The sequence below is a fragment of the Eublepharis macularius genome, chromosome 4 (assembly GCF_028583425.1).
Source record: "Eublepharis macularius isolate TG4126 chromosome 4, MPM_Emac_v1.0, whole genome shotgun sequence".
NCBI classification, from domain to species: Eukaryota; Metazoa; Chordata; class Lepidosauria; order Squamata; family Eublepharidae; genus Eublepharis; species Eublepharis macularius.
In genome coordinates, this window is record NC_072793.1 from 107,277,944 (window position 1) to 107,295,542 (window position 17,599).

Consider the following 17,599-nt stretch of genomic DNA (forward strand, 5'->3'; position numbering starts at 1 on the left):
TTGAAAATGCCCCAAAGCTTGAAAGAGGATGCTGGCTTTGCTTTACCTGATTGGAAAATTTATCATAAAGCGCGTTGCGTAGTCTGGATGAGGGAGTGGATTCTTTTAGAAAATCAAAAACTACTAGCTTTGGAAGGTCATAATTTACAGTACGGATAGCATGAATTTGTATGGTATGGAAAAACAACTGGTCATAAATATTTAAAAAATCATTGGATTAGGAAATCTCTTATAACAACATGGGAAGGAATTGCACCGCTGACATATTCCAAGATCCTACAATGGGTTTCACCATTAGAAGCATTCTCTCAGCCAAATATATTCTCTCCAGATAAGATTATTAGATATAAAGATCTCTTGAATGATAAAAGTGTATTAAAAACTAAAGAGGAATTACAGAGACAAAGTATTAATCTAGATTGGTGGTCAAGGGTTCAGATTGAATCTAGATATAATAAAGATTAAAAAGTGGGAGGCTTCTATCTAGAACAAAAGGATTTTGAAAAATTGTTATGTGATTCTGATGAAAAAGTGATTAAGAAAATGTACTTATTTTTCATGCAAAGGAAGACGAATGAGGGGGTGGGAAAATGTAAGACTCTTTGGTCACCGAATCTAGGCTATACTATTGATCCAGTACAATGGAATATGGAAAGTGAATGTTAAAATAACTGTCTGTTGCATTTAAAGAGAACTTATATAAGATGTTTTATAGATGGTATCTAACACCAGATAGGCTTGCCAAAATGTATAAAAACATGTCAAATAAGTGCTGGAAACGTAGGAAGCATACAGGGATATTTTACCATATGTGGTGGACTTGTAAAGAAGTGCACAGATTCTGGACAATGGTACACACATTTTTACAAACTATCTTACAAGTTTCGATTCCCTTTAAACCAGAGCAATTTTTGTTAAATTGTATGCCAGATGGTACTGAACAAAGAACAGAAATACCTCACAGTATTAGTGGCTAGAATTTTATTAGCGTCTTACTGGAAATGCCCAACAATACTCCTGCAAGAGGATGTAATAATGAAGATAATGGAGAACGCAGAAATGGACGAGTTAACTTCATTAATGAAAGGACAAATGGAAGAAGACTTTTCTGTCCCATGGACCCCCTTCTACAACTGGATTAAAATTAAATATAAAGACCAGAATGTAGTAAATATATAAAGGCACTATTATAACTTGTTACCCGTAGTCACAGTCGAACACTTGGTAGGATAAAATGTGATGTATTGATAAGTAGAATACTGATGTAAGCAGTCTAAATGATTTTTCCCTCTTCTATCTCTCCTTCTATCCCTCTCCTATTTCTACTTTTATGGAAAAACCAATAAAATATATTTTTTTAAAAAAAGAAGTTGGGGTGGGGCTGACACAAGAGAATCATTCAGTGAGCTTTGGACAGTAGACAGCATGCATTATAGCTCCCCCTGGAGTTCAAATGGACTAAACACACCCTGTGTATTAGCATTTACATTAATAAAGTTGCTCACATGCTGTTGTCTCACCAACACAACCAAGCTTTTGGCTGAAGACAGGGAAAGATTTTGCATGCCATGTACATATTGTGTTATTATAGCATCACATTTCCCTGCTGGGATTCATTACTTTATTTAACTTATTTTGCCTATTCTGACTGATAACAACCCTATAGGTTTCAAGCAGGAAAAACCACTACCAGTATTTATTACTTGAGGACTTTTAACTGAAAATGCTAGGTGATTCAATCCAAGACCAATCCTGTGTGCCAAATAGATTTTCTGTCACAGACCTATGGCAGTCCCCAAGTCTTCTTAGATTCAGGAACACAGGAGCAGAAGCTGTGCTTTCAATAGACACGGTTGGAGGTAGGGGTGTGCAATTCGGTATTCTGATTAGGTTAAAAATACCGAATCAGGGCCATTTCGGTTTTTTTCAGTATTACCGAAACTTTTTCTGAATACCGAAAAATTTCAGTAATACTGAAACAGAGATTACCGAAACGATTCGGCCATTGTTTTCAATGAGAAAACCTTCTCCCGGCTTTCTGGGAGTCTGGGGGGGCATTTTCTGTCCAAATCACACCAAACTTGGTGGGGAACTTCTGCTAACTCTCCTCTAACTACCCCCCAAGTTTCAGAATGATTGGACTTTGGGGAGCCATGTTATGCCCCACCAAACAAGGTGCCCCCATCCTCCTACAATCTCCATGGTTCTCTATGGGGAAAAACAAGTCATCTTTCTAGGTGGCTTGGGGTGGCATTTTGCAAGCAAAATGCACCCAACCTTCAGAGGACCTGCTACCATCTGTCCTCCCACCCTCCACCAAGTGTCAGGCGGATTTCACTTTGGGGGGCCATTTTATGGCCTCCCAAAGGAGGTACCCCTATCCACCTCCACTCCACTATTCCCTATGGGGAGAGAGGCTTGTGTGGCTAGGGGTGGCATTTTGCATGCAAAATGCCCCCAAATTTTAGAGCATCTCCTCCTACCTGTCCTCCCTCCCTCCACCAAGGCTCGAGCAGATCTCACTTTGGGGGGCCATTTTATGGCCTCCCAAAGATGCTGCTCTTAGCCCCCCTTTCTCCATTATTTCCTATCGGGGAAATAAGACAGGCTTGTCTGGCTAGGGGTGGCATTTTGCATGCAAAATGCCCCCAAACTTCTGGGGCCCATCTCACACCTGTCCTCCCACCCTCCACCAAGGCCCAAGCTGATCCCACTTTGGGGGGCAATTTTATGCCCCCCCAAGGTGGTTCTCCTGCCACACCACTTTGTCTTTCTACTGTGAGGAAGACTTCCACACCGCAGAAACACATGGGATTGGGGCTGCCAATGGCCACAGCCACAGTCCACCTGCACCCAAACTGCCAAATACCCCCCCCCCAAAACCTAACCTCCCCTGTCCTGTGGCTAGCCACTTTCTATTGATTCCTGTTATGGGAAAATCTATCTTTCCCAAGGCAATTATGCACACAGTAGGAGGGCACACCAAAAGGCATAAAAGCAGTCTACTACACAAAATAACACAACTCACATCACCATTTTTGACAGCAATTGTGTTTGGGTGATTCTCTTACGTGGAGTGAGTTGTGTTATTTTTGTGTGGTAGACTGCTTTTATGCCCTGTTGTGCCCTCCTACTGTGTAATCTAAAGCAGTTAAAGAAATAAAGTGTTTTTGACAGCAATTGTGTTTGGGGTGATTCTTTAATGTGAAGTGAGTTATGTTATTTTTGTGTAAGATACTGTTGGCATGCCCTTTGGTGTGCCTCCTTGCTGTGTTACCTAAAGCTGTTCAAGAAATAAAGTGTTTTTGACAGGAATTGTCTTTTTTGATTCTCTGATGTTAAGTGAGTTGTGTTATTTTTCTGTGTGGGGGACTGCTGGTGTAATGTGTCACAATGCTTTGCCTACTTGAACTTTGAAAGTGAGAAAATATTTTTTAAAAAAACTTTATTCAGTGTGTGTGTTTTATTCTTTGTTGTGCAGTTGGTTCCCATCATAGGGAACAATGGGGCTGGCCGGCCAGCCATCTCTGTAGGTGGTGGAGGAATTTGGGAGATGGTGTCTGTGGTTCAGGTGCTCTTTCACAGGGTCAAGCTCGCACTCAGGAGTGTGCCCACCATTGTGGCACACCTGGGCTGTGCATAATTGCCCTGGGAAAGAGAGTTTAAAAGTTCCCATCACAGGGAACAATGGGGGACGGCTGGCCAGCCTGCTCCTGGGGTAGTGGCCGGTGTAGGAATGTAGGGGAGGATGTCTTTGGGTCACTGTGGGGCTGTGGGAGGGTAGATTTAAAAGGGGGACTGTACCTGTGGCCACAGATGCCACATTCCGTGGGTTCCTGCTGTGGGAGATTTTCCCATAACAGGAATCAATAGAAAGTGGCTAGCCACAGGACAGGGGAGGTTAGGTTGGGGGGGGGGGGTATTTGGCAGTTTGGGTGCAGGTGGACTGTGGCTGTGGCCATTGGCAGCCCCAATCCCATGTGTTTCTGCGGTGTGGAAATCTTCCTCACAGTAGAAAGACAAAGTGGTGTGGCAGGAGAACCACCTTTGGGGAGGGCATAAAATTGCCCCCAAAGTGGGATCAGATTGGGCCTTGGTGGAGGGTGGGAGTACAGGTAGGAGATGGGTCCCTGAAGGCTGGGGGCATTTTGCATGCAGAATGCCACCCCTAGCCAGACAAGCCTGTCTTATTTCCCTCGTAGGAAATAATGGAGAAAGGGGAGGCTAAGAGCAGCATCTTTGGGAGGCCATAAAATGGCCCCCCAAAGTGGGATCAGCTTGGGCCTTGGTAGAGGGTGGGAGGAGGTCTTCTGAAGTTTGGGGGTATTTTGCATGCAAAATGCCACCCCTAGCCACACAAGCCTCTCTTATTCCCCCCATAGGGAATAGTGGAGTGGAGGTGGATAGGGGTACCTCCTTTGGGAGGCCATAAAATGTCTGAATCCACCTGAATCCACCTGACACTTGGTGGAGGGTGGGAGGACAGGTGGTAGCAGGTCCCCTGAAAGGTGGGTGCATTTTGCTTGCAAAATGCCACCCCAAGCCACCTAGAAAGATGACTTGTTTTTCCCCATAGAGAACCATGGAGATTGTAGGAGGATGGGGGCACCTTGTTTGAGGGGGGCATAACATGGCCCTCCAAAGTCCAATCTTTCTGAAACTTGGTGGGTAGTTAGAGGAGAGTTAGCAGAAGGTCTCCAACAAGTTTGGTGTGATTTGGACAGAAAATGCCCCCCCAGACTCCCAGAAAGCCGGGAGAAGGTTTTCTCATTGAAAACAATGGCCGAATCAAGCTGAAAAGCGAATACCGAATCGACTTGCTGTTTTGGTATTCCCCGAATACCGAAACAGTTTCCTGATTCAGTTAAATCCGAATCAGGTTTAACGAAACAGGCAGGCCTTGCACACCCCTAGTTGGAGGTGATGGAGGACCACATAAGTGACAGCAAAGGTTTCATGCAATTTACTAGCAGTATTTATACTGTACAATATTTATACTACATAGTAGCAATGCATTATAATTTATAATTTATACTGTACAATATTTATGTGAACAGTTTTAACGTATACATATAAATCAACACAATCATGAACGTTGAACAGATTGGATAATAAAGTTTTCATTGAGAATTGCTTTAGCTGGGTAATGGTAGCTCTGAGGAATATTTAGTATATGATTCCCATCCCCCATTTTCTGTGGCATCCAGTAGAACCAATACATTTCCTTCTCCCTGATAAGCTATATTATACTTCAGTCATTACAGAAAAGCTCTGAGAAAAGGAAACAAAGTGCTTCTTGTTGCTTTTGCATCTTCAAATGTCCAAAGTCACTTTTTTGAAATACCTGATCCACAGTAGTCTTAGCCTTCAGAAATCGTATGTATGGTTATTATTCATAGTTCTAGCAACTTATCCTTGCCCATTATAACCTCATCTTTTCTTTTTTGTGTTATCTTAGCCATCAAATTATATAGTTACAAAATTTATATCCCCATTTCTGACTGTTTCAGGCCACCATGATGGCTAATATTAACTAGTTTCTAGAGGGTACTATGTAAATGAGTTACTTTACTTCAAGTCATTAACATAAGCATGAGGAGGATATTACTAAAGTATAAACAATTCCCTTTTTATTTTTCAGGACCTGGACTTGCTTTCATTGCTTATCCAAAAGCTGTCACAATGATGCCTCTTTCTCCGTTATGGGCAACACTGTTTTTCATGATGCTCATATTCCTTGGATTAGATAGTCAGGTACGAATTAAAGTAAATGTAGAAATTAGTCTTCTTATAAATGATGCCAAGAACTCTTTTTTTCTGTGCTAAGAGAATCTTGCTGTGACTTAATTGTTATAATAAAGTTAGGAATAATTGTTCCACTATGCCTAAATATAAGCAGGTAAAGATGCAAAATATCAATAGGTTAATTGGATACAACAACAGAAATATCAAAAGAGAAAAAATGATTTACAGTGATCATAAGAAAATTAAAGTAAAATTAATGAAGGCAATTCTAACTAGGGAAGTGCACAGAAAAAATATTTGGTAAATTTGGGTTCGGTAATACCAAACTGGAAAAAAATTCAGTATCCCCCAAATACCGAATTTATTTTCTAGTTCAGTTCGGTAATGCAAAGCAAATTCAGTAAAATTTGGTCATTGTTTCCTATGGGAAACTCAATTCAGGTATATCCGGTGACCAGGGTGGTGGTGGTCATGTTTTGACTGGATGTCACCAAATTTGCAAAGGACATAACTGTCATCTAACAACCCCCCACCCCCGCCCAAGTCATGAACTGCCCAAAATATCATTGTTATTTATTAGCATTTCAACAAGATTCTTAATAACTGGAAAAACAATTCAGTAAGATCTTTAATTTATATAATCAGGCTGCAGTATATTCAGTAAGAACTGCTTATATTGCATATGCTAGATATACTCCCTCCCAAGTAAAAAGGAGTCATTAACGATATTGAAATATATGTTTTTATGATCAAATTGATGGCTTATTTAAAAAAGAAAATCTTTAAAAATTGATGTCTGGAGGCAAATTATGAATTAGTGGAATAACTAATTTGGATTTACATGAAATACTTGAAGTGTTTAAGCTAATTATCTACACTTTGAATTAGGAGTTAACATATTATACTTACAGTCTGCTTGTCTCGCTGAATTGTTATTGAATACTTGGTTGGATATGTTTTTCAGAGTGTAAAATTTAAAACATTAAAAAATCCTAATGGAAAATATATATAATCAGGCTGTTAAGGTGGTATCCTTGATAGAGTGGTCAAAAGCAGATGTAATATCAAAAGAGAGAAAGATAGACTGTTTTGAGACGAATTTGGAAAACTTGTTCTTTCAAGAGCAGGTTTGAAAGGTTAATATCATAAGCTTTCTTTAGTTCTGTTGGTCATAGAGTTGGTATTTGCTTTAAAAAGTACTCTGTCCTGGATTCTTGCCATGAATTTCTCTGTTTTATAATGAATGCTTACAACTTGTTTTTAAGTCTTAAAGTGAGTGTAACATGTGTCCCAGAGAACATTTGCTTGGATAAGTATGGTATTATCGTACTATTAGCTAATAGAATGGATAGAAGATAGAGGCTGTTGTGTATGATTATTATGATTTACAAATTGTTGATGAATTTAGATCAAACCATGAGTGTTTGTATAATGTTGCTTATTTTAATGACAATGATGATTAAGCTATAAATTAATTTAATCTAATTAAAAATAAATTAGGCTATAAATTAGCTATTTACAGTATAAGCAAAAAGACAGATACTTGTTCTAAGGCTCTTATAAGTGGAGCAAAAATACATTAATCTTTAAAGAATTAAGTGCAGTGTCAGACAGGAACAGTGTTTGTTTGTGCTTGGGAAATATAGCAAAAAAGTAATTGAAAGGCTTGGGGAAACGATTCGTATTAACTAGACTCCAGTTTTTTCAAGATACAGATCCTTATGTAGTACTCTTGTGAAACTACTATAGAAATGTTCTCAAGTGATACAGGAATGCCATACCATCTACATATCCTGTGTTGGAACAGGGCAAGTAGAGCTTACTACTCATAGCCTGTAATGAAGTATCCTAAGAATGTAGCATGAGCCATGTTTCTCTAGTATGGTAATATAGTGCCAACAAAAATATATACAAATGGTTTTAAACACAAAGTTTGGAGAACTGCGGAACAGAGATCTGGCTCATTTCCCTCACATACAAAATTGCTTTGCTTGGTTCAGCGCAAATGAAGTCTTCTTCCCTAGATGGGACTGGGCTCTAAAAGATGCTACCATGTTATGCAGTAACCCTATGACAGATCATTTTTTGTATATCCTCCCCTCCCCACATTATTGTTTTTGCAGTTTGTGTGTGTTGAAAGCCTTGTAACAGCTGTGGTGGATATGTATCCAAAGATTTTCCGGAGAGGATACAGACGAGAACTATTGATTCTTGCTCTTTCAATTGTGTCATATTTCATTGGTCTTGTCATGTTAACAGAGGTAAGACTAAATTAGTTGCTTGCAAAGCTGTGGACTAGAAAAGTTAAATTAGACACGTATGTTTGAGGACTGATAAATGTTATAATGACTATTGATAAAATGATGTTATCTGATAAAAATATTTAGAAATAAAAAACATTCTACTTAAAAGAATGAAATTACATTGATCAGCGTAGCTGTGGAAAGTCTCCTCTCCTTCATTACTTCATTGATAAATAGGAATAGAAAAAGTCCTTCCCTCTGGGGAACTAGGAAAAGTTAGGCTTCCTTTTAAATTAAGAAAATCATAACTTCAATTTCTTGCCACATTGAATGGAATGGTTTTTATCATCGTTAGTAAATGTTTAACCATCTTTCCATATTTTTAACACTGCCACAATGAATACGAACTAAGCAGGAATTTCCAGGTGTGAGGATGCAATATGTGGTCTTGGGGCCCTTTCTCACAGCCATTTTGGTATGTATAAAAGTCAAACTTGTGTTGACTCTAATGTGCTCATATCATATGCTGAGCTAGTGCAGTTATAAACCATTTGGGGCAACACTGAATTCCCCAAATATCTGAGGACAAAATGGATTGTACTGGGCACAGGTAGCTTGCAGTGCACTGGGAACTAGACATGGGCACAAATCGAAATTCAAATCAAATTTCATGACAAATCAGGCTGATTCATGTTTCACAAAATGCATTTCATGGGGCCATGGTTTTTCACGACATTCACAACCTTTTGGGCCGATTTGTTCAATTCATGATTTGTGATGCTAGACAGGCTGGTGCCAATCCATTGATTCCCTAGGCAACATAGGCCCGGAATACCTGCAGACCTTTTGTTGCCATTGGAAACCCCAATCTTAGCCCACATAACCTTGATAGGCAGCTCTCCCTGCCAACTGGAGAGCTTCCATTCTGCCCTATACAACAAGAGCAGGAGGGTTAATCCCATAAGCAACTGAGGAGATGGGCATTCTGTAGCCATGGGAACCCCAATCTCATCCCTCGAAACCCTGTTAGGGGGGGACTTCCGGTTTGGGATTAATGACGATCTGAAGTAGCCTAGGGATCTGGGCTATCCGAGATACTGTTTTTTGGAAAGCAAGGAGTTTTAACGCCTGTTACCGACCCCCCGTCAGGGAGAAGGGGGTCCTGAACGCTACGCGACCCCGACAGAGTGTGATCTTGGTGACAGGGGGCTCTGAATCAAGGATTCTCCCCACCACCTTGAGGTCCCCTCGGAGAAGGGTGAGCTACTAACTCTGCAGTACCTCTGGAGTCATTTGATTGGCATAAGATCGTCAGAAACCAAGGCTCAGTACCAGCTTTGACCATTTATAAGCAGAGGAAACAGCACAGACAACCCGAAAAAGCAGCGTAGGGTAAAGATTGCTATCGGACTTTTTAAACAAGAACGGAGGCAAAAAGACCAAAGTAAAAGTTTTTTTAAAGGCTTAATATAAGAGAGTAAACAACAAGGAACATTTATCGAACAAAAAAATTTAATACTGGCGAGTTTTTAAGGACTAAAAAAGCAATAAGAAGTATTGTTTATGCATACTTGCGGTTAGAAGAGAGATAACCGGGGTGGAAGAGGTGGAGGGAGCTGGGAAAAAGCGCAGGCAACATCGCGAGACGGGACGAGACTGAGGGAGGAGACAACTTGTTGCCTAGAGAAGACAAGAAGCCAGGAAGCAGGAAGAACAGCGAGAAGAAAGAAGACCCAGAAGCAAAATAAAGGAAGCAACGTGAGAGTATTGAGACCAGAGGAACAGGAAGCACGCCATCTTATTTGAGTGAAGAAGTGATTCCAGCAACCATAGAGAAATAGCACCCGATATTTTGAGACTAAATTAAAAAGTTTTTTTTTAAATAGTAAGGCCAGTGATAGTGAAATATACTAAGAGAAGGAAAGAAAAGAAGGCAAAACGGATCTGAGAAGGGGAGCAGATACGTGGGGTGGCTCCAAGCTGAGTCTTATGATGGCAGGGAAAAAAGCTGATAAGGAATGGCAAGCCTCAGTAGATGCAGCGATTGAAGGATTGGGAAAAAAAGTTACAGAAGGCTATAAAGAACTGAGTCAATTGATACAAAAATGCATGAAACTTTGACAAAGGATTTAAAGGACATAATTAGGGCGGAAGTAGCAGAATTGACCAAAAATATGGATGGAATTAAAAACGAACTATAAGCAACAAATAATAAGGTGCAAGAAGCGGAGCAAAAGACTAATGATTTAGCTACAAATGTAAAGCAAGAAAACCAAGTGATGCAGGAAAGGATGGCAGTGATGGGATGTAAAGCAACAGAAAGACAACTAAGATTTAGGGGAGTGTTAGAATCGACTATGCAAAGTGTGCAAGAACAAATGACAGATATTTTCGCAGAATTCCTGAATAAACAGCCAGAAGAAATTACAACAAATTTGGATCTAGTATACAGGGTCAATTCTGCCCATGCACAACAAAAGAATCTACCAAGAGATGTTATTGTGCAGCTAATAACAAAAAGAATGAAAGAGGAAATTATTAAAAGACATTTTGAAAATCCCCTATCACTGGATGGAAACAGAATTAAGATAATGAAAGAGATGCCTGGAAGAATTCTCCAAGAGAGGAAAAAATATAGAGAGCTGGCCCAAAAGTTAAGAGAGAAGGATATCAGATACAGATGGGAATTACCAGAAGGGCTCAGCTTTCAATTTAAGGGCTTGAGAATCACAATTAAAACAAGACATGAAATGGAACTGTTTTTTGAAGAAAATATAAATGACTTTCCTAGAGGATTAAGGAGATAACAGAATGGAGTACAAACTAATATCGTGGAATGTAAATGGACTAAACTCACCTCAAAAAAGAAGGACAATTTTTCATTGGCTAAAGAAACAAAACTGCAATATAATTTGCCTACAAGAAACACATATCAAGGAACAAGATGTTACATTCTTAAAAAATAACCAATTAGGAAGAGAATATATAGCGTCAACAAAACAAAAGAAAAAAGGAGTAGTGATTTATATTAAGGAGGAGCTGGATTCTAAATTAATTTTTTGAGATCAAAACAGAAGATATCTGACTGTGGATATCAATGTAAATGGTAAGAAAACCTTAGTAATAGGTCTGTATGCACCTAATGGTGCAAAAGATCAGTTTTATAGGGAAATAATAGACAAATTAGACCAAGACTCATATGATCAGATTATAACGATAGGAGATTTTAATGGAGTTGTGGACTTACAAATGGACAGGAAAACAAAAGGCAGCAAACAGAAAGCTGGGAAATTACCAAAATCTTTTTTTGAATTAATAGAACAAGAAAAATTGGAGGATATTTGGAGGAAAGAAAATCCTAAATGTAAAGATTATACATACTGCTCTGCAAGACATCTATCATTCTCAAGAATTGACATGATTTGGACAACAAAAGAACTAGCTTTATGGACAAAAAAAGTGGAAATAATGCCAAGAGTGAGTTCTGACCATAATCCAGTATTATGGAAAGCTACAATGGGACAGAAGAAATTACGATGGAGAATAAATGAAGATTTATTGCAAGATCAGGAAAATATGGAATATATACAGGAAGAAACAAAACAGTTTTTTCAAATTAACAATAACAATGAAGTTTCAACCCAGATGGTATGGGATACATATAAAGCAGTGACAAGAGGAATTTTAATTACATTAAATAATGATAAAAAGAGAAAGAAAGACAGAAAAATGGCAAGAGATACAAGAGAAATTACACAAAAAAGAACAGGAATTAAAGAAAAAAACAGGGAAAAATCAATAATACAAGAAATCAAAATATTGCAAGAACAAATAAGAGCGATTGGAAATAAAGAACTAGAATGGAAATTGAAGACGTTACAGCAAAAATCATTTGAGGGAGCAAATAAACTGGGAAGGTACCTAGCCTGGCAATTGAAAAAGAAAAGAGAAAAGAGAATAATCAACAAGATAATTGAAGAAGGGAGAGAGTTAAAAGATCAACAAACAATTAAACATGCTTTTTATAAATATTATGCGAAATTATTTCAAAAAAAAGCAATAGCCCAGGAGAATATTGATCAATATCTACAGAGAATAGATTTACCAATTATACCAATGAATATGAAGGAGAGGTTAAATGCTCCAATAACAGAAGAAGAAATCAAACAAGCTATAGACGTGGCAAAGATTGGTAAAGCACGAGGACCGGATGGAATTACAGCTAAATTCTACAAAGTAATGAAGGAGGACCTTGTACCAGTATTAAAAATTGTAATGAATGATATATTGCAAGGAAAAGGACTTCCAGATACGTGGAATGAAGCAAGTATTGCCTTGATACCGAAGGAATCACAGGAACTGACCGATGTTAAAAACTAATGACCAATTTCGTTGATAAATAATGACTACAAAATATTTGCAAGAATACTAGCAGACAGACTTAAAATATGGCTAATGGATTTTGTAGGAGAAGAACAGGCTGGATTTTTGCCTAATAGACAACTAAAAGACAACCTGAGGGTGGTCATAAACGCCATTGAGTACTTTGATAAACGTCTAGATAAAGAAGTTGGGTTCTTCTTTGCGGATGCAGAGAAGGCCTTTGACAACTTGAATTGGGATTTTATGTTTGCATCGATGGAGAAGATGGATTTAGGAAAAGAATTTATAGAAGCAGTAAAGTCAATTTATAAGAAACGGAGAGCGACAATCTGTGTCAATGACGACTCGACAGAGAAATTTGAAATAAGAAAAGGAACAAGACAAGGCTGTCCACTATCACCGTTACTGTTTGTTATGGTCTTAGAAATATTGTTAAGGCAGATTAGAGATGATGAAAATATAAAAGGAATTAAAATAAAGGGATCTTCATAAAAGTTGAGAGCTTTTGCAGATGATGTGATATTTATAGTAGAAGACCCAATACAAACTCTGCCAGGATTACTAGACAAGATTAAAGAATTTGGAGACTTGGCCGGTTTTTATATAAATAAAAAAAGTCAAAAATAATAACCAAAAATATGACCAAGAAGAAGCAACAAGAATTGGGGGAAGTAACAGACTGTGAGGTGGTACACAAAACCAAATATTTGGGAATAGAGCTGACAGCTAAAAATATTGACTTGTTAAAGAATAATTATGAAAAGCTTTGGACACAAATCGAAAGGGGTATGATAAAATGGAACAAATTAAATCTATCATGGTTAGGTCAGATTGCCACAGTTAAAATGAATGTGCTGCCTAGAATTATGTTTCTGATGCAAATGATACCAATTATTAAAGACAAAAAACAATTTGAAAAATGGCAGAGGAAGATATCGGAATTTGTGTGGGCAGGAAAGAAACCCAGAGTTAAAATGAAAGTGCTCTGTGATGCGAAGGAAAGAGGAGGAATGAAGTTATCTGATCTTCGATTATACCATGAAGCAATATGTCTAGTATGGCTAAAAGAATGGGTGTTTTTATCCAATCATAAATTGTTAACGTTGGAAGGATATAACAAGCTTTTTGGATGGCATGCATATTTGTGGTACGATAAACATAAAATGGATGCAATGTTCCAGCACCATTTGAGAAGGAATTTATTTCTAACCTGGCTAAAATATAAAAAGTTCATTGATCAAGAGAAACCACTATGGATTGTTCCAGCTGAAGTAATCAATCCAAACTTAGAGTATAAGGGGAAAGAATGGCTTACCTTTAAAGAACTTGTAGAAATAGAAAATAATGAGTTGAAACTTAGGTTAAATGAGGAATTACCATTCAAATATGGCTGGCTACAATACCGACAGATCAAAGATTTATTTGAGTCAGATCAAAGGAGGACAGGTTTTAGAACTAAAAATTCAGAGCTAGAACTTTTGCTGGGGGATAATAACAAAGCAATTTCTAAAATGTATACATTGTTATTAAAATGGTATACAGAAGATGAGACAGTGAAAGTTCAAATGGTAAAGTGGGCGATACATTGTAATAATGAAATTATGATGGAAGCTTGGGAGCAATTGTGGAAAAATCCATTAAAAATTTCAACTTGTACCAGTATTAAAGAAAATGGCTATAAAATGATATATAGATGGTATTTAACACCGAAGAAGTTAGCCATTGCGAACAAACAGCTATCTAACAAGTGTTGGAAATGTAAGGAGCATGAAGGTTCTCCATTTCATATGTGGTGGACTTGTGGCAAGGCTAGAGACTTTTGGTCTAAAATATGTGCTGAAATGTCTTCAATACTCCAATATAATGTTATTAAGAATCCAGAAATGTTATTATTATCCTTGCATTTAGAGGACGTTAATAGAAAAGATAGAGTACTATTGTATTATATGATAACAGCGGCAAGAACGTTATATGCACAATATTGGAAGAGAGAAGAAATACCAGAAATTGAAGAATGGACACAAAAATCGTTGTACATGGCGGAAATGTACAAATTGAAAACTGAGGGATCAAGATCCAAAGGGATACTTTGAGGAATGGGGGAAATTAAGAAAATATTTAGAGAAAAAATGGGTTGTTAAAGGACCATTATGGTCTTTTGAAAGTTATTAAATAAGATAAGATATAGTTTAGATCTTTACCAGTAATAAAAAAGTGACAACTAGGATTTAGAAATAAGATTAGAAAATAGGGGGTTGGAGTGCTGTTGGAAGTCAACGCAGAAAAGGGGGGGAGGGGGTGGGAAGCATATAACCATGGGAAACGAAGGAAAATGTAATTGTTATAATCTTGATTGTATGTTAACCCATCCAATAAAAATTATATTAAAAAAGAAAGAAAGAAACCCTATTAGACAGGTCTGCCTGCCAACCAGAGACCTGTTCTACTCTATGTGAGCATTTCATATATAAGACACAGCTCTCTGCCTTGTGCTTTTCAGTTCCAGTAGACAGAGGGGGGAGAAGGACCTGTTGCTGGGATTTGGAGTGAGAGAGTGGAATTCGGAGCTTTTGGCTGAATCTGATGCTGCTTTAAAAGAGACTGAAAAGCCTCTTTCTTATTTTTAGCTCTTGGCCTTGCTGGGAAGGTCATTGGGTGAGGGTGCCTTCTTTCCTCCACCCCACCCAACCCCAGTCTCAGGGCATTGCCTGGCTCTGGAGCCTAGCTTGACTGAGGCCTACCTTTTTTTTCTTTAATTTTCTTTGCTTATATTCTTATTTAGAGCATTTGTTCTTGCTGGTTTGTTGGGTGACGTTGGGTGGAGGAGAGCCTGCTGAAGTCTCCCTGCGAGTTTGGCATCTCTGGGTATGAAGGGAGCCATTGAAGTGCCCTGGGTTCTGATGAATCACAAAACTAACAAAACATTTTGTGAAATGGGACAATTTTGTGAAAGTTCATGATTCATGTAATGTGACAAAACATGAAACGCTCATTTTGTTTTTTTCCCATTTTGTGCCCATCTGTACTGGGAATAGCTTAAAGTCAACCTAGGCAATTATGTCTTCTTTGGTGATCGTGAGACTAGTCTCCTGTCTTGTGTGGTCTTTCATATAATGGTTTCCAGGTTATAACAAAATAATCTTTTGATTTGAACTTCAGCAACATGTCATTCAAGTCAGACACTGTGTAAATATCATATATTTCTTGCTTTCTCACCTATTTTCTTTATAAGCATTCCCAGAAAAAGAATTTTTGCAGTTGAGACTTGTGTAGTTGTAGAGTGGAACATTTCATTAAGCCTTGCATTAATGCAACACTACCTATTCGATGTTTAACTTGTGGTTATATTTGAATGGTGGTCAGGGAAATTGACAAATGTTGGTCAGGGAGTCAGGGAAAGTCAGGGAAATGAAAAATAAAATTTTAGTGGCAACCCTGTCTTGTCTTAGCTAGGAATTTCTTACTAGGTAATACTAATGTGGGATTTCTAAAGCTCTGAATGCTTAAGTAGCCTGATCCTTTGTATTAAAGGCCAAAACTCTTGATTAATTAATGAGAAGTTTGATTAATGATATGAGAACCAGGCAATGAAGAAACTCTACTTTTATGAGATTTTCATTGTATTGTAGATAGCAAAAAAAAATCATTTTCTGGGCCTCATATAAGTTACGGTATAGAGCCCAGTCTTGGAACCAAGATAGATATGGAAAGAAAAGTCCAACAAAATGAAGGCTTGATGGAGCATCCCAGTGTTTCTACTGCTACTTCTTGATGCCACTGCTAACCCTCATATCGTGATTCATTGTGCAGCAGCAGTGGGTTCTTACTTCCACTCTACCACCTTATTGGCTACTGAAGACTATCACACTGACAGTGTTATGTTTTCCTCTAAGAAAACAAGGTAGTTTTTTCACATTTGTTTAAATACTCTTCTAGAATGACTATACACCAGTATGAAGAGACCATAAAATTAAAAATAATAAAGGTATCTTCATAAAAGAAATAAAATTATGGATAGAGAAATGGTAACATGGGCAAGGAGCAACTCAAAACAGTTCAACAATTATAGAAAATTCTAAAGTCAGCAGAAAATGCTGGAGTATACTCAGCATAAGTTTCTATTTCTATCTTCAGACCAACAAGATAGTATCAATTGATAGAGATAATGTGACGGATTCCCCCAGCCTTATCTGGCTGACACCCTTCGATGCCACCCCTTGTGAATGATTCTGCTAGCTTAATGCGGTTCTGATTTGGGATCTCACAGCTCCTGTCACCACTTGTGAAGTATTCACTGGTTGAGGGACCCTTCTGACAGGGAATAGAAATAGGGACCACTTACACTCCGACTCATTTGGTGCGTTGTAGACCTCTTCTCATGAGGAGAGAACTCTGGCTGGAAGCGGGCCCACTCTCTGGACAGAATGGAATCCTCCTCAGCTCTCACAGACACAAACTGGAACTAGAATATCACTTTGTTGCACCAGCACCTCCTCAAACTCTGCCACTTAGTCTGACAGGCTGAGAGCTGGTTCTCCTCAGGGAGTATAAGATAGGCAGGAATTATCAAACCGGACTCAGATGGTTAACAGAACAAATTAACTTTACTGAAGCACATTTTATCTTCCTCCTGCACAGCCTTAAATGGTTAAACGTTCCAGATACCTCATTAACTAGTCCTCCTCAGAGAACTCTCTACACACATCTGCCTTCTCTGGTTGCTAGCCCTCCACTTCCTTTTCCAGAGTCTCCCTTAACTGCCAAAACTCCCAACTAACTATTCTAAACGGTCTTAACTGCTCTTCACTGCCACTCTCTCTCAATATTCTATTCAGGACCTGTCACTCAAACAGGGCCTGTACGTCACAATAACCACAAAACCTTCTCAAACTACTATTTCTAGTATATGATGGACCTATATATACATTTGTACAGTTCTGAGGATATCTGGAAATCATAGTCCCTGAAAGGCTTTAATAAAGTGTCAAATTGGGGGCACCCATCCTTCTGTATATGAAGGATTATAGAGTATTCTGGCATTTATCCTATTTCAGATGAAATAATTACAATTTGTTGCCATGCCTTGTGGTAAGTCTGAAAATAATAATTTTCATAGATCTACTGTTTTAATAAGATTTTATGTAGTATGACGGGGGTAGATTAAGGTCTTTCACATTTTCCAAAGCCTGCTCAAAATATAATAGTCTGTTCCTGCTGAAGAGTGAATC

At 38.3% G+C, this 17,599-nt stretch overlaps 1 protein-coding gene across 1 annotated transcript in view; it reads left to right on the forward strand.

Moving 5' to 3' along the window:
• SLC6A11 (solute carrier family 6 member 11) overlaps positions 1–17,599 on the forward strand; it is a 184,891-nt gene that overhangs the window by 141,389 nt on the left and 25,903 nt on the right. Inside the window, exons 10-11 of the mRNA XM_054976982.1 lie at positions 5,642–5,754; positions 7,869–8,006. Coding sequence (XP_054832957.1) covers positions 5,642–5,754; positions 7,869–8,006 — 251 coding nt within the window. The remainder of the gene's footprint in view (positions 1–5,641; positions 5,755–7,868; positions 8,007–17,599) is intronic.